General features: G+C 35.1%; 1 protein-coding gene across 20 annotated transcripts in view; it reads left to right on the top strand.

Annotated features, from left to right (window-relative positions):
• The window catches only part of bru1 (bruno 1), a 301441-nt gene that overhangs the window by 221340 nt on the left and 56908 nt on the right, over positions 1-23193 (top strand). For all 20 annotated transcript variants that reach the window (XR_010733643.1, XR_010733644.1, XR_010733645.1 and 17 more), the window contains 2 exons: positions 3590-3672; positions 15566-15614. Coding sequence is in view for 17 of the 20 variants with exons in the window: in XM_066299105.1 (XP_066155202.1) it covers positions 3590-3672; positions 15566-15614 (132 nt within the window). In the remaining 3 variants the exon portion in view is untranslated. The remainder of the gene's footprint in view (positions 1-3589; positions 3673-15565; positions 15615-23193) is intronic.

The following is a 23193-nucleotide window of genomic DNA, read 5'->3' as shown; positions in this document are numbered from 1 at the left end:
CCTGAACTAACGACTCAGGAGATCAGTAAATAATAATAATAATAATAATTCGGCTACAAATATAGTAGTAAGTCTGTCGAACAAAAACCTTTTTGAGAGTGAAAATCTTATTTCTATAGAACTAAATTACTTTGTCACTCTCAAATATGTTCCCACACTCAGCTTCATTTTAGCTACTGGAGAAAAAGTTCAGGGCCACCCTGTATACACGCAATTTCTCCTAATGAAAACATCAACTTGAGAAGATCTTTAATTTTTCAATTTTCTCCCAGATTGAAAAAAAAATCGCGGTGGACTGATTTGTTTCGGTCTTTTGCATTCCAGTTTCTTAAGAAAATTGATATTGGCATTCAAACATTTTCTCAAATGGTTTCATAATGAAAAAATCAACATTTGAAGATCTGTGGTTTACGAATTTCTTCTAGATTCCACCAAAAAAGTTGTGAGCTTAAATGGAATTGATTTTATTTGATTTTTTTTTATTGATTAATATATTTTATCTTAATTTTTTTAGGAGAATGACCCTCCTGATTGAAAATGATTCTCAACGAATTTCTTTAGAATGGCGTCAATCATATGAAGAGATCCTTTAACAGTTTTTTAATTTTTCCAGCTTTCGTGGAAACAAATTCCATCTTGAAAATGGAATTTTTTTAGTTGCACTTCGCAGAAATTTTGATAGATCTCTGTAGTCAATTATCTCGATAAAATTGATTTTTCATCATCAAAATACTTCATCGAAGTTGACCCGAAATGAAGTAACCTGAGAGAACTCATTAAGCTTAAGTAATTTCTCATATTCTTTAGAAATAAACCATGAAAAGGAAATGTATTAGTTTTCTGTAGTGTAGTTCGACCACGGTGTGAAATAATTTCTCAAAGGATCTCTTATAGAGGCTGTCAGTGTGAGATTGATGAATATATGTACATATGTAGATTTGTTCTAGTAATCACTTCCCAGATCCTAAAGAAAGACTTATAGATTTGTCAGGGATTACTTACAGTCTTGCCAAGAGGGAGAAGCGTTTCGTAAGTTCTATTCGAATAAAAAATTATAAAATAACATTGATATGAACTTACGAAATTAGCAAACATAACTCGCATCAAGTACATGTCACATTCAATGCAAAAAATGTCTTAATAAGATTTAGTTTGAAAACTCTCTCTTAGAAAATCTTGAAAAATGTTTAAGATGCATTTTCCCATTTCTCATAAATCCATAATAGTTGTTTGCCTAAGAAGAACGGAAAGTGATAGCTTACCGCACGCGGATTTTAATACGACATGAATCAAACTTGCATCAGAAATCGAGTGTGACATTAGTACGAGGACAATTCCAAAAGTTTCCGACCTAACATACAGATGGCCAATTTTTTATTAAAAATTTGCCTCTATCACAAAGATCTAACTTTAAAAAAACTTATATCTGAAATTCCGACGTTGCCGTTTTTAGTGAACGCTTCTAGTGATTTTATGGACACGGAAAAAATTAGTCATCGATATGTAATTCGTTACTTTCATTTGAAAGGTCTTAGCCCACTCAACATCGAAGTGGAATTAAATTCTATTCTGGGGGCATCTGTTCGTTCATTCATTAACAACTGTAAAATGTTAGATGACAGAGTTTAAACGCGGTTCACCTCCGCAGTGGTCGATCCAATGAGGTGACCACTCCAGAAATTGTGGTGGAAATCCCAAAACTGTACGGGAAAACCATTAGCTAAAATTACCCAAACTAGCAGATATGATGGATATTGCTAATAGTACTATACAGTACATTTTGACCGAACAATTAGATATAAAAAAACCGTGAGCAAGATGGGAACCGAGATTGCTCACAATTGAACAAAAACGGCGCCGTGAGGAAGTTTCCAGGGAATGTTTGGCAAAGTTTCACAGCAGTAAAGCCGCCTTTACGCCGATCCATAACCATGGATAAAACATAGATTCATCGTCGCACACCTGAAATGAAGAGATAGTCAAAACAACGGACTCGAAGGAGGAAAACGTTTTCATCTGCAAGAAAAGTGATGGCGTCACTTTTTTGCGATGCAAATGGAAAATTTTTTATTGACTACGTCCCTAAAGGAAAACAATAAAGGCAGAATATTTTACAAGTTTATTTCAGCATTTGAACGAAGAAATTAGGAACTAGCAACCGCATTTGGCGAAAAAGACAGTCTTGTTTCATCAAGACAAGGCTTAAGTCTACACTTCCGTCACCGCGATGGCCAAAATCAATCAACTTGGTTTCGAAGTTTTTCCTCGCCCGCCCTTTTCTCCAGACTTAGCCCCGCAGATCATTTTCTGCTTCAAAACTTGATAAAATAGCGTGGTGAAAAAAGATTTGTCAATAATGAAGAGGTAGGTTCCGAGATTGATTCCTACTTTGAAACATCCGAAACTTTTTACTATAAACAGAGTTTAGAATCTATAGGACATCGCTGGGAACAATGTATCACTTTCAAAAGAGACCATGTTGAGAGATAATGTATTATTTCCAAATTTGTTTTCCTTCAAACGATATGTCGGTCACTTCTGGCATTATCCTAGTGTGTTACCGAACGAGCGAAGAAAGTCGCCTGTAACACATGAGCGTAAGATGCCACGCACGAGCCGCTGGCGAATCACGCAAGTGCACTTCTACCGACTTGCGTATTGGATTTCCAGCATGTTCTTGCGCATCCTCAAGATGTTCGCTCAAAATTTTAAACATAAGTAAAAATCGAAGCTGTTTTAACTGCGTTAGTAATTTTATCAGCCGTATTACGCAATTGATTTTGGAACGTGGTTCTTTTTGTTCTGGCTCATAGAAAAATAAGATTTCGAGGCGTCCTGCTATCAGCAAAGTTTGCCAACTCCGAACATACTCCCTCCCCATTAATTTCCACCTCTCGAAATCCTTTTCGGTGTTCTGGTCCAATAAGCGAGCACACACGAGCCATTATTCTGGAGCGGTGCCGGGACTCCGATTAATTTATAGATCTGGCAACTGAAACGCGTTTATTAAAAGTTAGAAATTCCATTGAGAAATAAATCTGCTGACTCGGAAAACATTCGCTCCCTAATAGTCTGTTCCTGTGAGTAAATGAAAATGCTGAAATAATGTTTTATTGCAGCTTTTTTAATCTCGTTGCGGTCGCCTTTTTGAATGCCTATGATGAATGAATGTATTATGTGTAGAATGGAAACGAAAATATGTTATGCGGATTTAATAAAAATGCGCTACTTTTTCATGTTCCTATTGGCAGAGAAAAGAACCTTTTTTAATTAAAAACTCGAAATTTGGTCAAAAGGGACTTGACTGACTCCGATCTATTAAATTTCAAAACAGCTTTGCCAACAACTGGAATTTACATTTATTGAATGTTTTACTGTTAGTAGTTAGCGAGCATTTAATTGCTGAAAGTGGTTTGAGCGATAATGAAATTTAACAAGTTTAGATCCATCGTTAACTTTTTCGGCGTCCTCGAATAAAAGAGCAAAATTTACGAGTAATTGCGAAAATTTTATCGCGCCTTTATAAAATTGATGAGAACTGTTTTAATGTTTGTCTTGGGGAAATTTAATTTGATTTTGTTGCTTGCAGGATGTTGTTTCGTGACCTTCTTCACCAGGAAAGCCGCCCTCCTAGCTCAAGATGCCTTACATAATGTCAAGACTTTAAATGGGGTAAGTTCGCTTACTAGTTTGGGAACTCGAAAAATTATAGGTGATTAAGTCATTGATACGACGCTAATTAAATCTTTGATCAAAATTTAGTAAACAGGATGAAGTGGCCGAAGCAAAATTAATGTTAATTAAAACAAAATAACTTCCTTTAAGTCTATAAAATCAATATAAGTTAATGAAAAACCCTTCAATTAGCCTCTGGCACACTTCAAAGCCGTTTCCAACGGCAGCCTATAATAAGTAAAATTAATTTCCTTTTGCCTCCCAGTAAGGAACTGCTACTGTCATTTTACAAGGAAATACTTAAGGTCCCCATCTTCACGTTATTTAAAAGAAAAGTCCCTCCGTATTAGTTTTTTCAAACTATTTCCCCTGGTAATGATGAAACCGGTAAACCTGATGTAAGATGCAACACTGAACCACAATGCATATTCATCCGGAGCCTAAAGAGCATCATTTTTATGGCGTTTCCATTACCCCCCAAATATCATCATTCATTCAAGGGTCCCCTTTTGGCCCCCTTTGGTTGACGGTTACGAGACTCTGGCAAACCACGGAACGTCTGCTCCGGGAATCCGGGGTGACACATCGTGCATATCCAGGCAATGTATCTTTGAGAAACGAGCTCTTGTACTATTGTGCCCATATCGTTCTAACAAGATGCTTTAACGAGGTGTCTTTGCCGGGGAAAATTTCTATTTCTATTGTGCGTGGAACAATGGTTTTTGCTCTTATGGGCAAATAGATTTTATGCAATAGAGTCTGTATATAGTAATGAGAATGCGGTTTGAATCGTCTTTAACTTCAATCTTCCATACCGCAAATAATAACAGAATTTCCTGTATGCAGTTTACCGCTGTATAGATGTATAAAAACAATATATTGTGTATATAGCAGGGAAAGTAACGTACTCTCTACTCTAGCGTGGGAAATGGCAGGGATGCCTTGAAAATAACAAAGTAGGGAACAAGTAAATAAGGAAAATTATTAGAGAAGCTCGAAGGATTTACTTTTCACTTACAGATAAAACTCTATGCGTTTTCTTAAATTTTACATTGATCTTTAAACATCCTTTCTGCGTATTTCGATCCTTCAAGTTGTGATGACCTCCGTTCGCAGCTCATTGATTTCGTGGGGTACAAATTTATAAATATGGTGTTTCATTCTTACCCCATAAATTATAGTCAAATGGGAAAAGATCTGGTGAACGTGCTGGCTAACATATGGCTCTATCATTTGAAGTGGAATTATATTTACTATATTTATGTTTTCCCAAAGCTTTCCACACTGCACGAATTATTCATTTGTACTCTTGTTTCCAGGACACCCTGTATAAAAACTAGACCACTATGCTAATACATTTTTATTGATTGGCGCTTTTGTGATAAGGAATCTTCAGATCTAATTTAGCCGTACATTGAACTTCTTACTGTTCAAATCTACCGAAAATGTTCGTCAAACACCTCATACTTGTAGCAGGAAATTTTATTTATTTCGATGACAATTTGATATTAATATCCACCGCGACGTAGGGAAAGAGTTTACGAATATTATAGCCCTCGCTGCGTAGGCTAAAATTACAAATGTTCGAGACAGGTACATAACAAAGCGCCCCAGACAACATTCAGAAGGACAATATCATTTTGCCCTCCTATTTTAAATAAAAAATGTTCTCATAAGAATGAAAAATGGGAAAAACAAGGTCCCCTAACGACTAAGACGCCGCAACAATATAAATCAGCAGCACACCATGGCAAAGTGGTTCCTAATAAAGCGGGGATATACATACCCACCTAACATGAATAACGGTTTTTTATATGAACAGTGATTTTTATTAAAAGAGCCAGCCCCTTATGGTATTTATTAATATATCACTTATTTTGGAAACCTTAGGCTTGTAAACGTCGAAGAAAGAAAGTGTTTTTCCTTAGGCTTTTATCGGCGATATATTGGATTAGCACATCGGCCTTGGACTAAATAATAATCATATCTTTCTTTGCAGTTCAACGATCCTTTTTCGATGATAACTTAAAATTCCCTAATAATCTGTGAAGATTGAAAACGCCAAAAACGAATGTTTTGCTAAAACGACAAAAAAGTCAAAAACTTGTAAACTAAAAAGCATCGAGAATTAAAGGCTCGTCTTAGCGGCCGCCGGCCTCCTCGAGAGGTCAAAAAAGTATACGAAAAATGAAAGCCGACATGGCTTTTGGCAAATTGCGCGTGGATTTGCCGACTCGGCGTTTCTCCATTAATTCGGATGTCATTGTTGACGGAGCGGGATTTGGCTCCATTAAAAGCCAAACGCCGGGGTAAACCCGAAAAACTGTTTTCTGCGCGTTCTCGAGCTGCTCTATTAAAGTTCTGGTTTTTTGTAGAACCGTTGGCTACGATTAGTTCAAGTGGCGGCGAAATGAATGTCCCTATGGCGGTTCCAGTTTGTCGGACTAACCTGATGGCTATCTATTCGGAAAATATTATAAATGGACTAAGTTCGAAAAGCCTCTACATTCCATAACAAAGAGAACACTAGCCATCTGTGTTTTGCCTGCCTTAATAGTTAATGGTTTGAAATACTTAGGTTCCGATTTTAATGAACTTCAATGCCATAAAGGGTAGTTTATGATGCTATTATAATATCACTCATTTATCATCATATCATTCAATTCATCATAATATCATTGATTATAGTCCTAGTACCATAAAGCAGGTGAATTTATAAGGGTCGCAGAATGAAGCAGCAGGTAACATAATATACGTAAATGCTTTATACGGGATCATCTATGACTTAATATTGATTGACACACATAAATTTCTTTTACAAGGCAGTTTTAGTTATTTCGAGGCTATTTTATCTTTCACATTAAAGTTAAGTTGCGGCTGAAAAATCGTTCACAAAACTTTGAAGTAATGCGTGCGCAACCAGCTTTTATTCGACTCACCCAATTATAGAGACCCTCACAAACTCGCACGGCCATAAAGTGATTCGTCTAACCTTACAATACGTACTTTCCACATAAATACCTATTAATGTAAGTAAAATGAATATTAAAATTTCCACTCTACGGCTGGATTTATTTTTATAAATTTCGCTGCTCTCTTCTCCACAGTCCTCATGGTTTTTAGGTTAGCGAAGCTGTCGTGCGATTAATAATATACATTATTTATCAACTTTTATTTTTAGTTTTCGTCGATAATATTTCATCGCTTAAAAAATTTTCCACCATTTGGGTCATGGAAAAAATACAAGATGAATTTCAACAGCGTGTGTTTTTCAACTTCTTTGTTATTGATTATCATTCGAATGGTGAAGAGAACAAATTCGATTATCCGCAAACGTCAACGAACATCATGGAAAAAGTAAACAGCATGCCCACGTCGATTTATAATTCGACGCATGATTTTCTGACAACAGATATAGCGAACAGCGAATGACGAACTGCGAACAACTAACGACGAACAATGAGCAACAAAGATCGAACTAGCAGGTCTCCATGTTTACTGTTCCATCTAGCAATTAACAAGCTTCATTTCGATGTTGTCGTAGACCTGTGAGTGGTCTACATTGAAGTTCTCAAGTTTCCCTTATAATTTGACAACAGTTTGAGATATCGACTTGAAATTTAGAACCACTTGTAACCTAACTTGTAAACAAACTTATTATCCTCAAACCTGCTTATCTAAATCCAAAACCAAATTGGGTTGTGAATAAGTGTGGCTTGATCCTATACCGAAAATCTGATTAAATATGTCCATATTATTTACTTAATTATCGGTCGTAATTTCCCTTCGTTTACCTGGACTGCGAGATGCCTTGGGGGCTCATTCGAAAGAGAAATATTTGGGCTTTCTCACGATCTCTGTGTGAATTCCATCCGGAAAGCCGGAACAGTGGCGTAGAAAACTCTAAACATGTAGTATCGGTAGATTAACTTATAATACAGATCGCAAATATCGATAGTCAGGGCCAAACTCGGAGTATTGACAAATCTCGAGGGTCTGCAGGAGCCTAGAGTCGGGCACTGTAATCGACCCAATATGGAAATTGTGGAAAGCCCCAAAAAAATAAAACCGGCTCTTTTTACTCACACAAAACCTACAATTTCGGAAGATGTCAGAAATTTGATTATTCACTTTAGAAAATTTTGTCTTTATTGCATTTTATCGTCAGACATTCCAAGCTATTTGAGGAAAACAAATAAAAAACCACCCCATTCTTATTCTAACACGCCGTATCATTGGTTAAAAAAATTCGTACATTGCCTGTTATACCCTTAAATAACTTGAAAAGTGTAGGAGATACGAAAACAATGCAAGTGAGGGAAATATTGCTAATTTGAACGAAAAGAATCAGTTTCTTGGACATAAATGAGCAATGGTGCGCAACAAAAAAATTCTGGATGGTAAAAAGGGGTTTAACTTGAGAAAAAGTTTCTTCCAGCACATTTTAAAATCACTTGCACATGCGCAAACGTATCGATCATCATATATAACCTAAAAATATCGATGTCTTTATCAAAAACTATAGGAGCTGTGTAGAAAATATTTTTAAACATATGAAGCTTTCACGCTCTTTACCTTAAAAAATAAGGGTTTTTTAGCATAAATTTATGACATACTTTGACTTAAAATAAAAGCAAACTGACTCACCCTGTATGACATGAAATCCGCTCCATCATCGCACCCCTTCCCGTTTTTTTTCTAATAACAACTAAATTGTGATGAAAAAAGGTAGTTTTTCCACTGTGTGTACAACTGAATGTTTATTAGCGAATTAGCTACTTCGATGAAGTCGTAACTCTAAATAAACAGAAAATTATGAATCAGGTTCAAAAATTGTATTTTTACGATATGAAATTTACCGCTTTACAATTCGCAAATATAAAATTTGCTTCAATATTCGCCCGTTTGAACAGAACGAACTTTTTGACGTAGAAAATGACGAGCCCTTTTTAAAACCCACGCCACTCTAATGAAAATGCTCATCCATAAAATGCAACCCCGACAAATATTTCCGACAAGAGGGGCTCAGGTGCTCTGCCAGGGCCTGACTTTGATGCATTTGCAAAATGCGGCCCGGCACGGAGGCAGAAAAATGACAAGAGAACTATGAAGTTTTCCGGGAAAGTTCAGTTTAAAAGCTCCAATTTATCTACATGCGTTATTTTATTCCCTATTCGGGGGAAAATACGGATGCTTTTTATTTAAGAGAAAAATGTAAAAATGGTTGTAGCTATTAATTAAAAATGCCCTTCGTATAAAATCCGCACCAGAAAAATATTTTCAAGCGCTTCGGGCCTCAGGTGCCCTTAATGCACCGGCTTTAATGTATTCGTAAAATGAAGCGTGAAAATGGAAGAATTAATATGTCACAGCCAGGAATTGCCTTGTTGTCAGCTCACAGAGTGACCATTAGTCATCTAAATTGGCAGAGAGCTATTTTTGTTTTTGGTATGAGGACAACGCAATATTCGTTTGGAAGCATCGCTTTTAGACTGCATTTCCGGGCGCGTGATTTATCTATTTTCTCCCATTGGTTTTCCTATCCAATAAGAAAAACTCGTAGTAATCCAACGGCAAAAATGCGAAAAATAAAATATTTTACCCGATAACCTTCCTTTACAAAACTTCAGGGGGAACAAATCACTGAAGAATCGCAACGTCGAAGAAGACCTCCGTCGCAGCTTCCAGACATAAATCCAGTTTCATAAGCTTAATTTATAGCAACATAGCGATGGCTGTTGCACCGTCAGCGGCAATTTATAATGCTGATGGTGGCACAATTTGATTAATTCGTGTTGCTGCTTGCTACTCTTCTACATAATGATTTGATTTATATTAGAACCGCTTATGTATAAAACTGAACCTAATGTGATACATTTTTTTTTCATCACGTCCTATTTCTAGATAAAATTCAACAAAAATCGGCCAGACATTTAGCGTTATTAACCTCGAAGGTCTGAATTAAGCGAATTAGTAAAAATCGTACCAAAATAAATCGAAGTCGCCGTAACAATTCCGGTAAGTAGCTTAAAAGTAACAGACCGTTCGTTCCACTAATTGGGGTTAAACCGATTTATCTCAATATAAATTTAGCCGCCTCGCCCATCTCCCTTCCGGAAACCCGAATTCAATGCGATAATCTCGAAAAGTTGCAAAATTATTGTTTTGGAATTAGGAAGACAGTTATAAATATCACCTATCAAGATTTAATTACCTACTCATAATCCTCCAGGTTGCAGGTCAAACTGAAATTTCGGACTTGACATACAGGGTGTCTTCGAATTGCGTGGCCAAAATGATGCCGCAGATTATTTAAGTAAAAATAAGTCGATTTAACTAAATTTGCCTCGGTCCAAAAGTTGATAATCACGGAGTTACAGGGTGTTAAAGTTGAAAAAATAAGTCCCATTTTCTTTAACATCTTTCGGTTCCTTTGAGCTAATTTCACGAAATTTCGTATCTGATGGTGTTTTAGAATGCGAAATTCAAATTTATTAACGATTTAGTTGTTTCTTCTAGGGGGCGCCACAAGCGACCAATAGGACACATTTAAACCTCTGTAACTTTTTTGTGTATGTTATTTTGGCATTGAAAAATCTTTTTTCCTACCTTTTATACTTAGAAAAGGTATACTTTATTGAAGTCGCTAGAAGCAACGGTTTCCGAGAAAAACGCATGTAAAGCTGATGATGCATATACAGGGTGTCTCTAGAAGGTCTGTACAAAATTCTACCACAGATTTCTGAGGTCAAAACATGACGATTTAACCCAATTTACCTTAGTCCAAAAGTGGACGGTTTTCGAAATACAGAGCGTCAAAGTGAAAACAAAAAAAAGCCAAAATATTAATTTCTTGGTTGGTAATGCTGCTATCTATACAAAATGTCGTATCGGGCGGTTTTTGGGGATAAGAAATCAGAATCCGTTTACATTTTCGATGCACAATGTAGAGGGCGTTGTCAGCGCTCGATGAACCCTCTTTAAAAGGGCATAACTTTTTCATCACGCGGTATAAAATTTATTTATGACTAAACTTGTGTTTTCCTACATTTTTAAGGAAAAAAGGTCTCTTGTTAAAAATCTCTACGAGGCTTCCTTCTTGAGATACTTGAAGCTTAAAGTTCGCTGCATGTCTTGAACAATAATTTTAATGTACTACATATCTACTCTTACAGTTGGATAAAAAAAAATGAAAACTTAAAAATAGACTACAAATTACTTGAAAACATAGATACCAAACATAAACACGAAAAAATTATACTTTTAGTAGATGTTCGAAATGACCACCATTGACTTGCATACGAAGATTAATCCGACGCAAGAAACTAAAATGTACTCTATTCATCAATTCTTCGTCGTTCTTTAAAATGTTTACTGCATTTTGAATTCGTCCCCATAGTACCTCTTCACTATTTATGGCCGTGAAGTATACCATGGACTTTAGAGTCCCCCATAAAAAATAATCCATCGGAGTTAAATCCGGTGAGCGCAGTGGCCATGGTACCGGAGCATCATTTCCTCTACCTATCCATCTTCGTGGGTACTGTTGATTTAAATAGTTGCACACATTTATAGTAAAATGTGACGGAGCACCGTCGTGCATAAACCACATATTTTGCCGAAGTTGTAAAGGAAGATCTTCCAATAATTCTGGCATTGAATTTTGAATATGTTCCAAATAACTTTCACCACTTAATCGGGGCGGCAAAATGACAGGACCAATAATAAAATTGTCAATTATTCCTGCCCACACATTAATCTTAAATTCATGTTGATAATGTACCACCAACTGTAAGAATAGATATGTAGTACATTAAAATTATTGTTCAAGACATGCAGCAAACTTTAAGCTTCTTAACATGTAAACGGATTCTGATTTCTTATCTCCAAAAACCACCCGATACGACATTTTTGTAGATAGCAGCATTACCAACCAAGAAATTAATATTTTGGCTTTTTTTTGTTTTCACTTTGACGCACTGTATTTCGAAAACCATCCACTTTTGGACTAAGGTAAATTGGGTTAAATCGCCATGTTTTGACCTCAGAAATCTGTGGTAGAATTTTGTACAGACCTTTTAGAGACACCCTGTATATTAACTTAAAATTATTTCCCGCTCAAAAAAAAAGTGTTCGAGTTTTTCAAAAACAATTATTACTAAAGATAAAACCAATAATAATTAACAAAGAAACAACAACAAGGAGAAATAAAATTTACTAATTAATTAAATTAACTTATGTAAGTTTTTGATTTAATTTTTTTTCATTTAATTTGCTATCACAGTAAATGTTCAAAATGTTCACCATTTTCCTGTATGCACAAATTAATTCTTTTTAAGAAATTATATTTTACTCTCAACAATATTTCAGGAGTACTATTCAATAATTCCGCTTCATGAATTATTTTTGCCTCCAATTCTTAGAATTATGCGTTTTTCTCAGAAACCGTTGCTTCTAGCGACTTCAATAAACTGTACCTCTTCTAAGTATAAAAGGTAGGAAAAAAGATTTTTCAATGCCAAAATAACATACACAAAAAAGTTATAGAGATTTAAATGTGTCCTAATGGTCGCTTGTGGTGCCCTCTAGAAAATACAACTAAATGTTAAATAAATTTGAATTTCGCATTCTAAAACACCATCAGATACGAAATTTCGTGAAATTAGCTCAAAGGAATCGAAAGATATTAAAGAAAATGCGACTTATTTTTTCAACTTTAACACCCTGTAACTCCGTGATTATCAACTTTTGGACTGAAGCAAATTTAGTTAAATTGACTTATTTTTACTTAAATAATCTACGGTATCATTTTGGCCACGCAATTTGAGGACACCCTGTATATGCATATGTTATATCGTGTATCTACTAAAACGTTCAGATTAGTCATAGATGGAGATTAAATTAAAGGTATACAGCCTGACACAAGAACAGAGCTCCTCTCCATCTGACTTTTAGAGGCGTTGCACCAGATCAAAACTCTAAAGCCAATCGAACTTTCTACCATAAATGTACCTTCGACGGTTTCAGCGACCATTTCGAAAATTCCTAAGACTGCAATCTCATAAAAAATTTTTACGCAACTGCTATTGATTTTTACGTGCCCCACCGCCGAGAGAGCTCCCTCGACCTGTTTTAGAAGGTTGAATCTGCCATGTTCAAAAAAAATTACCCTCACCCAACAAAGATCGGTGTGATAATAACAACAATTTATAAACTACTTAAATGAAAAGTAGCGTAAGAACCTTAGAAAGAGTTAGAGTAAAAGCTATCGATTCGGCACTATATCGACCTAAAAAGATACCCGGATGTAATGGACCGTCGGAATCTTATAAGGACGAGGTCTACTTCAGATAAATCCAATACTTGTGGAGGCTACCTGCACAGTAAATAATATAATATAAAAAATATAGGAGAACACGCGGATCCACTTCAACAGTAACCAATATATGGGGCCTACCTACAACCCTAAAAAGTAATGGTAAATATATTGGAAGGCCTGTCGATAAATTTTAGCAAAACTTTATCTTTGGAATTGGGACCAAATAATGGAAACTCTTCGTTATAGAAAAAATAGAAAATAGTGTGCAAAAAGAGGAATGACAAATTGCAATAAAGGCCACTTTAAGAAAGATGGAAAGTTTTATTTAAAATGTATCTCCTGACGAGAGAACTGGATCCACGACTATGAAAAATACCAGAAATTTACCAAAGATAAACACCATAAGGAGAAGAAATGGAGACTGTCACAGAGAGATGGCATCTTTATGGAAAAAGTTAAAGGAGGACGACAACTCTATCCACAGGTAACACGATAACAATCTAAAAAAAGACAGGTAGAATGCATTTGGATGCTTCCTAGACCCCTTTAAATCGTGCAGTTTCCCATCTTGATGTCGAAATATGACTAATGTGTCATTTCGAACGATCGACACATGATGAATGAACTTTGACCAGCTGAGTTACACTCACGACCTAACATTCATAACTCACAACTTTTTTTTAGTCAAAAAGTACTTAATCCTAACTTTAATTAGAGCTAAAACATCAACTTTTAATGTAAAAAAATAACATATATAAACAAGCTACAATCAAATTCTCTTGATCGGGCCTCAAAACGATACTTTCCTAATTGCTTTGAGTGTAGGGCAAACGAAACACGAGTATGGGGCGTAAAAAGAAAAGGGGGACAATAACTTTCCTTCTCTCGTTGTGTTTCAGAAAAGAACATTTTTTGTTCGGATTTCCCGCGACTGTAAAGAAAATTAAATAAAGAGACAAAGTAATGCGGTTATTTCAGGCTAGGAGACAATGCCGGCATTTCCATAGTGCGTAATTAAAAAAGTCTTTCGGAAGGTTTATAAACCGGTCGTAAATAGTACTTAGAAACAGTCCACTTTTTTAAATTGGAATTAATTTCGACACTGAATTCAGTTCCGAGCCCGGTGATCAGTAGCACGTGTGCAATATGTATTAATTATTGTGAACTTGATTTATAGGTAAATTAATGAATAACCTGAAAATCCGGCAGCTCGTTGACGTCATCGCATTTTTATTGACAACTTGACGTTTTAACGACGAGTGAATGTCAATCACACCCTGCGAGCACCAGCGAGTGTGCTAATGCCATTTACGAGGGCCGCCTCTATTCGCTTTGTTGACAGACAACCTTTGCCCTTTGTTGATTCGCAATTAACGTAAAAAATCCTGCTCTCCCAGCTTTCGGAATTTTTATCGATTATGAATTAATAATTAAGAGCAAATAAACGGGGACTACTTTCCAATCGATTCGTAAAATAAGAGATCATTTCCATGGTGACGGAAATAATTATTGGATTTGATTGGTCCAAGAAGGGATCAAATAAATCTTTGATAAATATTTATAAGAAAAAATTTTACTCTAAAAGAAGCAGCACCTAAAACTTACTAAAACTACCAAATCGACGAATTTTAATCGACTTTTCAAATTAATGCGCGTATGTATGACGGTGTGACCCTATCTAAACCCATTGAAAACCGACAGAAGTGATTGATTTTGAAAGGAGGTTCAGAAGCAATAGAAACGGTGAATGTTTTTTATGTAAGGCGCCATTATCTAAAAAACTGTGGAAGATATGAGTTTTTAATTTTTTTAAATGGGCTAATCTAAAGCGAGCTTTAGACCTGTTAATTGAATATTTGATATAGTTTTTCTCTGCCTCTGTCGGCGTTTCTCGCGATAAAAAATTACTCACTTTCCTTCGTTGTGCGTAATTCCTGGTGTGGATTTCACCAAAAGACAATATCTAACTAACTTTAGTCAGATTACTACATTTACTCAAAACAAAGTAGGTATGTCTTAAAATCATATTTATTCTCTCCTATATTACCTTTTGTCATGTCGTTCCTTATTATCTTTCACTGCGGTTACATGATATGACGAAAAAGTTAATAAACCTACTCCCAGTATTCCCGACAACTAACGAGGGAACAAATCGAGAACACGTGCGACGTGGGGTTCCTTAATTACAAATATTTCATCCGAAAACACCTTCGCCCCATCATTAAAAATTTCTCCCTTCTTTATTATCCGTTTACTGAGGTTTTAGTTTAGTAAAGCGCTTATCTGAGGAATTTAACCCCCCCCCCCCCTAGGGCGGGGGGGGAAAAGATGAGAACTCAGATCGCAGTGACTATTCAATAAAACGGAACAAGTCTTATGACGTTAACGCATTTAAACATTTACCAATTAGTCAGTGCAGAAATGACGACTGTTAAAATACGTTCAATTAAAGCATTTTCCATCTTCAATGAAAAATTGGGGAAATGTTCGGGACAATTCCCATCACATATTATTATGCAAAACACTCTCCGAACATGTCATCCTTTGATTTATGAAATCTGTCTCTTTCAGATGCACCACCCCATACAAATGAAGCCAGCCGACAGCGAAAATAGGAATGGTGAGTATTCCCTGAAATTGAGAATATTCATATCGATCTGAATACGACGAAATATTAAACTATTTCAGGTTAGTTTAGGTTTGAGGCATTCGAATGTAAGAGATATTTGATATCTCTGAAACTGTTAAAAATTAGGCGTGTTGTAAAAAACCAATTTATCTCACTCGGTCGCCAATGGTTTAAGCACTCCGAGCAAACTTTAGTAGGTTCCTAGTTGAAATGATTCAAGTTAAAGAGTCACTGTACGTCATAATATAGTAAAATTGCACATGGAAATTGCAATGGCATTACCGCGATTTTTGCGTAATTACATCAGGGATTGTTAATAATTAATTACTCAAGGGATTTGTTAATAATGCCTGATTTATTAGATTTCAAGGGCAATATTAAAATAATAAGCTCCAATTACTTAAATCGAGGACTATGAAAGTCCAAGATTTAATTAATTTTTAAATTAAATCATTTTTTAATTCTAGTTCATTTTAATTAAGTGCGAATTTGAAGATAGACATAAAATTGTTCCATGCCAGACGTATTCAGGAATTTGGAGTGACAAGGCAGGCACATTCCGGGTTTAAAAAATCCTGAAAAAATTTTCCCAATAATCCGACGTGTATCGCATGTGTACCATAATTTTGCTTAATATTTTCGCCAACGTTTTATCATAATAAATTGGCTTATTAATCCTGCGGGCGCATATTTGTGCCGTTTGCCTGATTTACGTAGGGACATAAATTCAAAGGGTCGTTACCAGAACGGCCTGCCCCGCATATTTTATTGTTTTGCAAATACCTATTGGGCCATATCGACCGCAAGAACTCATCTCCCATTAATTCATTACAATGTATATCATAATTCCGACATAATCGAATTAATTCAATTATTACTTGAAATAACAACTGTTTGATGGTTTTACCCAGTGTCAGAGGTTTGTGGATTTTCACGGGATTAGAGGAAGAATAGAGCAGACCAATTCCGCAATTTACTCATTTGGCTTCAGGCTCCGTTAATGCAGGAACAAAACCGTCCATAGAGCTTTCAGTAAAATCGACAAAAAATCGGTTTTAAATTAAATCAATTTGATACCATCTGCTGACCGGAGAATGATAACGGTAAAATGGGCAAAATTTGATTTACTTTTGAGTTCTAAATTATTTTCAATTTGTAGAGTTTAGTAGAAAAATCCTATTGAAATGGTATTAAAACGATTTGCGTGAAAAGTATACAACTTCTTTTAGCATTTTGACTTAATTTCATTATTTTAATTTGAAATAAAATAGATCAGTACAACTTCAACGATTAAATCTTATTAGCTTCTGAAGATGTAACATTCACCAAACCATCAAGAAAAACAATCGTCAATTTTTAACTCAAATATATAATGTATTTTGAGAATCCTTTACGAATTTTTCGAAATTGCACATTCTTCACTCAAATTTCCAGATTAGCTGAAATTCTTAAATTATTTTTTTTAATTTAACACATATTTTCTTTAATTCTTGCCCATTATTTATATCATTTAAAATGGTTGAGTTATCCTTCGAAATTTTAATTTTTCAGCACATGTAGATGATAAATCACCTTTCATTTTCGGTTTAGTTCAAGTTAGTAGGTAATATCTTTATCATTTTTGCTTGATTTTCGTAATATTTTTAAATATATGTACTTCAAATTGCATTTCCAAGACTCTTGATGTCCTCAGTGCCGAAATAGCGTTCATATTTTTAATTAACTAATTAGTAAATTAGATTAACTCGGATTACTTCCGATTAGTTCAGTAAACAGAAAACGGGTGCTAATTCACCGCTTGTGGTTGAGCCTCAGATGAGTTCGTATTGCTGAGCTCCTCAAAAAATGATCCACGAATTTCTCTCTAAAGAGACACACTTCTGATGTTTTGTTTAGCTAATGTAGGTTTCGTAAAACATGAACTTTTACTGTTATTTAATATTAATATGCCGTTCGATTTCTAGTGATTACAGCTCTAATAACAATAATGCAGAATATATTTTATAAATTGCAAATAAAGAAAAAATTAAGAATAAAAGGATGTAGAATGTACCTGTCGATAAAGTTAGAGATTTAAATGTTCATTAATAAGAGATTCTAAGGACACTGAGTTTTCTTCTTCAATTTGTACGTTAACAGTGATTTTTTATAATATAGTTGTGATATTTTTTCTAAAGTTCCCTTTAAGTATATGTACTAACTATCCTATGGACGGGTTTTTAATCCAGGAGTTGAATTTAATCCTTACTGAGATTTTTCTACTAAGCAGCCTTAACCTTTCTTAATTTTACCTATATTATAGTATAATGTTAGGAGCCAAAACTATAGTTGTATTAATTATTACTTACTATTATCTCTTAATTATTTTTAAATAATTGAAACATAACTCAATATCATAAATGGAAACCATTAGCCTATTCGTAAAGCTGATGAAGTATATCCAGGTGGTAACTTGGAGATAATGTTTTAAATGAGGCATCATTCAAAACTTAACTCATATCAGAATTGGGTTTTTATCACATGACGACTAAGAAACACCCATTCATGAAATCCTACGATTAAATTTATTATTTCATTGAAGTCTGCACTACAATCTAGACATTACACGCTTTTCAAAAAAGCGAGTTATCAGAAGATAGCTTATATCTACTCAGCCGGATCTGACGGACGTACTTCCTGGTATTTAGCTTTGATGTCTTAGTCTTAATATATCTTGTGTTTGGTTAACCTGATGGGGGAACTGCTCATGGAGGTCCTTTTTATTTAGTTAGTGCCAAGGTAGGAAAGATACTGTAGATTGTTTGTGTAAGATAAGGGTTTTATCCTCTTGCAAAGAAAATGTTGGTTGGTTATCTGAAGAATATTTACTCGTCCGGCGTGAATGTTTCATCTTTCCCAATGCACGTGTTTGATAAGCTTTTTTCATAATCTTAATAATTATGAGGCGAAAAATATTTTGGGTAAATTTCCAACAATAAGGTTTTTTTGTATCAGTTAAGGAAAATAGGAAAATCCAAAAAATCCTCATTAAATTATATTTTATGCAAAATATGGAAACTCGATGGAAAAACTTCTTTATGCAAAGATTTGATCAAAAACCAATTTCTCACAATCGAAAAGAACCATTAAAATTGCCTGATTTGCGATAGACTGCATCCAAGGTGAATAAAATGGCGTCAGGTAATGGAATTGCATTTTAAATAAAATATATCTTGACACGCCATGTTTAGGGTAGTTGAACTCAAGCCGAAGAGAAACTAAAGCATCAGCTATATTGATTTGATAGTTACTGTGGAGCGTAAACCAAAAAAAATATCAAAAAAATATTGTATTCAGATAGAAATGTTCCCTTATCTAGAAAGCATTCTTTTGTCAACCATCAAAGTAACTGCAGACATAATCCTTTTGTAGGCACATCCCAAAAAATTTTCTCTGGCTGAACATTTAATAGAAAAAATTAAAGATGTGAGGGGAAGGAAAGAATTAGCCTTTATCAAGACGAGAGTATTCCAAAAAGTGTACTTTTATTCGATTTACACAGATAAACTTTGAATAATCTTTAAATGGCCCTTGGCAACGCCTTTTTATTTCCATTAGCTGCACGCGAATAAAAGTGAGAAACGTTGGGGCATTGTTTATTCTTGCCACCCCAATGTTTTCATTTTTCGTTTATTCCCCTTTAAAAAACGCGACAGCTCGTTTTTGTAAGATTAAATTTCAATTTCAATGTTCCCAGAAATGTCCGTAGTTTGAAGCGACGTTATCAGAACCAAAATTTCGCTCTATTCTCTTATTTTCGCCTTTCAATAGCTTATTGATCTTATTGAGAATGGTCAATATAAGATGTTTGATGGTTGAAAAAGAACTACAAGTTTCGTAAAAGTTTTCACAGTTGTCTATTCCAAAAACAGCCTGTTTTCGGTTCGTAGATTTTTCCCAAATTTATACAAAAACTCAGTCAACTCGTGTATTTATTGACGAGCGAACTTAATACAGTCGTACTCGGTTATAATGAGCACGAGGGGACAAAAGATTTTGTTTGTTATAGCCGGGCATTCGTTAAATTTAATTTTACTTGATATGTATTGGGTTAACCTTAAAACTTTTTACGCGCTGAAAATTAATTTTTTTGATGTATATAGTTAAAATTAATGCACTAGTTAAAAGAAAAAGATAGGTATAAACAACACTTTATTTTATTTGCTCCTATGTATCTAATACGGATACACGTCTTGTTACCATTTATTTTGTACTGTAAAGTAGTCAGTCATTACATTTTGCACTTGATTTTTAATAAGCAAATGTCTTTCAATATCGCCATATAATTTATCGAAGGCTTGATATACAGAAGAGTCGGCAATTGTAGAGGGAATGAATTTCGAAACTACGTTCAGAGAAGAAAGGGTCTGTGACACAGTCGACATAACATCGTCGTCTGGTTCCTCTTCTTCCTCGTTTTCACTCTCCTTGATTTCCTCTGTAAGGAGTACTTTAACATTATTCATTAGCTCGGCATCACTAGGAAAATCAGCTGTTATCAAATCGTTATCTATTTCGGTGTACTCTTCTAGATCAATGTCATTATGTTTTTTAATCCATTCTGTCAATAAAACGTTTTATTCGTCATCTTGATCTACAAGTTCCTCTTGTTGAAATTCTACCAAACGCGCCAATGGTATATTGTCTTCATCATCGTACTCTTATATTACGTGCGGTTTAAATCTCGCCAGAAGAAAACAGTTCTCGATGGTGTTTAGCGAGACTTTCCGCCATGGGTGCTAATCATTATTATCGCGTCAAACAATGTAAAGTTAAGGCCTTCGTTGCTTTCAAAAGCGCTTATTAGTCGCGCTAAAAACATTTTTCGATAAAAAATTTTTAAAGAGTGTATAACGCCTTGACCCATAGGTTGTGACACAGCTGTCACGTTTGGTGGTAGGAACACAAGATTGATGCATTCAAGATTTTCTAAGCTCGGATGCGCTGGACAGTTATCTACAAGAAGTAAAATTTTCCTTCGTTTCTTGCAAAGTTCGTCATTCCATTTTTGAAGTGATCCTTCAAAAATGTCACTAATCGTCTATGCTCGTTGATTCGACTCATAGATGACTGGTAACTTGCCTTTATTTTTTAACCATCTAGGCAATTTGGATTTACCAATAACCATCATTTCTCGCTCTTACAATTTAGGGTCTTATCCAGAGTCATTTTGTAAATCAAACCTGTTTCGTCTCCATAAAAAATGTCATTCATATCGTATCCTGTACTAATGACTGGCCATTGACTTTTTAGCCATTCTGATGTTATTTCTCTTGATACTCCTGCAGCCTCTCCATGAATTTTGCCCGCTGATATATTATGTCTTGACTTAAACCTATCAATCCAACCTTTTGTACACACAAACTGCTCACTACCACTTTCACCTACTCCATACGTTAGTCTTCCAAGTTCTTCTGCTTTTGTTTGTAGAATCACGCCAGCAATGGGATTGTTTTGACTCCTTTGAATCGTAAACCATTTGAAAAGTGCTTGATCTATGTCACCTCTTATAGGCTTTCGAATTATCTTTTGCCTTGTTCCATTACCTTTCAAAGTTTTAAATTTATTTTTATTTTTGAAAACCGTGAAAATTGTATATTTTGGCAATTTATACTTTTTACACACTTGTGAATTGAAAAGACAGATTTCTAAATCGTTAATTAAATTCAATTTTTGTTGAATGGTTAACGCATTACGCTTTTTAGCTTCCATGTGTAACCTGAAAGGGATTTTGCGTCTTCCTACACAAATGAAATGCAACTGATGCGGTCCATACTTATTCGCGTAAAATTTACTACGATTCAATACACGGGGATTTCCCGGATCAAGATTATGTCGGCAAAAAATTCCCTAAAACTAACCTAATAGATTGTACAGAATGGTCTTTTTTTATAGATTGGTTCGTTATAACCGATCGGACCTGCAAATTTTTACCGGAAAACGTTTGCTAAAGCCAATCGTTCGTTATAAATGTGTTTGTTATATCCGAACAAGAATAACATGTAGTTAGATAGACACATTTTACGTTCCAAGCATTTTGTTCCTTAAAAGCGAGCGTTCGGTATAACCTGGGTTCGTTATAAGCGAGTTCGACTGTATATACCTTGTAGAATAATGAAATGCTGAGATTTATTGCTATAAAATGGCTTTAATTAGTCGCCTTTCCTTATTCTTCTTTTTTTGCTTGTTTCAACTTAATACCGAAAATGGGGCGCTTTCATCAATGTCCATTATTATCTGTCTAGAAACTTGTTAATTACAAAATCATCCACTCATTTTTGTATTTAAAGTTTTCTTGTTTTATTTGTGTTCTTTTTGAGTACTCCGTGGTATAAGTTTTAATAGTCGCTATTTATAATTAAATCAGCATCTCCATCTTAAAAACTGGCATTATTTCGACATAAGAAAGTCTTATGTTTTTCTTGGGTCAATTATTAATTTTCCGAGTTTCTCTCATGCGCAGTAACAGCTCGTACTATTTTTTTTTGAGGACGGAAAAGGAGCATAGCCGTCAGAAATAGAAAGGTCAAACCGCAAAGTGTAGTGAGATTACTATATTATAAAAAGGAAGCTGTGCCGCCCCTAACGAGCCGCCACTGCTAATACATTAATAGAATGCAGAAAGGCAGCCGAGGATCTGCAACCTATTACACTAATTTTCAAAATAATCTGAAAATTAAAAACAGTTTTCTTATGGAGTATATATTACAGCAGAGCGTGCCGGTAGTTGCAGCTTTCGCTTAAAATAAAACATCCAGACTTATTGTGAACTGGATTATTGTCCTTGTGGTTCTAGAATATTCATTAGGAAAAGAAGAGAGTATCCCAAACAACCTTTTAATATACGTTTCTTTTACTATTGTGTAAGTGAAACGTGGAAGATTGTGCGATTATGGGTTAGCATGGTCTAGATCTTTTTCGTTAGGACGTTCTGGAAATTGAGAGGGGGGCTTCGGGCACCCGCTTCGCTCCCCGGTTTTCTGAACTTCGGAATTTAAGAAGTTAAAACGTGCCATAGGACAACTACTTCACAAGTAGATGCTGAAAGCAAAACCTCAAACGTAGCCGTAACTACTTAAAATTACATAGCAATTAGACATAGACGTGCCCCGGAGAAACCCTTAGACAGAATTAAAAAAAAAAAAAGAAAAACGGTGCTTTTTTATTGTAAAATTAATTTTTTTGTTTGAAATTAATTTTGAGAAAACCGTTCTCGTATTGGTCGTGCATCCGTCTATTTCCACTAAGTTTGGCTTTGCAATCAATTGCATGTAGACCAGGTCAGTGGGTACTATTTAAGTATTGCGTGGCACTGTCAGTACTAATCGAGCATGCCTTTCAATGACAAATCTGGGTTTTATCATTGAAAATTGCGGTTTTTTAACTTTGAATTTCGGCCGCTAAGTTTGCAATTACCTACAAAATAGGTTAATAACCTTGACAGGCATGTGATAGAATGCACGCAAATATTGATACTGTTTGCGATCTTGAAGTAGTGCACATGAAACTAACTTTGGCATGTAAAAAATGA

Source organism: Euwallacea fornicatus, chromosome 32 (genome assembly GCF_040115645.1).
Source record: "Euwallacea fornicatus isolate EFF26 chromosome 32, ASM4011564v1, whole genome shotgun sequence".
In the NCBI taxonomy this organism is placed as follows: Eukaryota; Metazoa; Arthropoda; class Insecta; order Coleoptera; family Curculionidae; genus Euwallacea; species Euwallacea fornicatus.
This window is presented reverse-complemented; position numbering and strand designations above follow the sequence as displayed.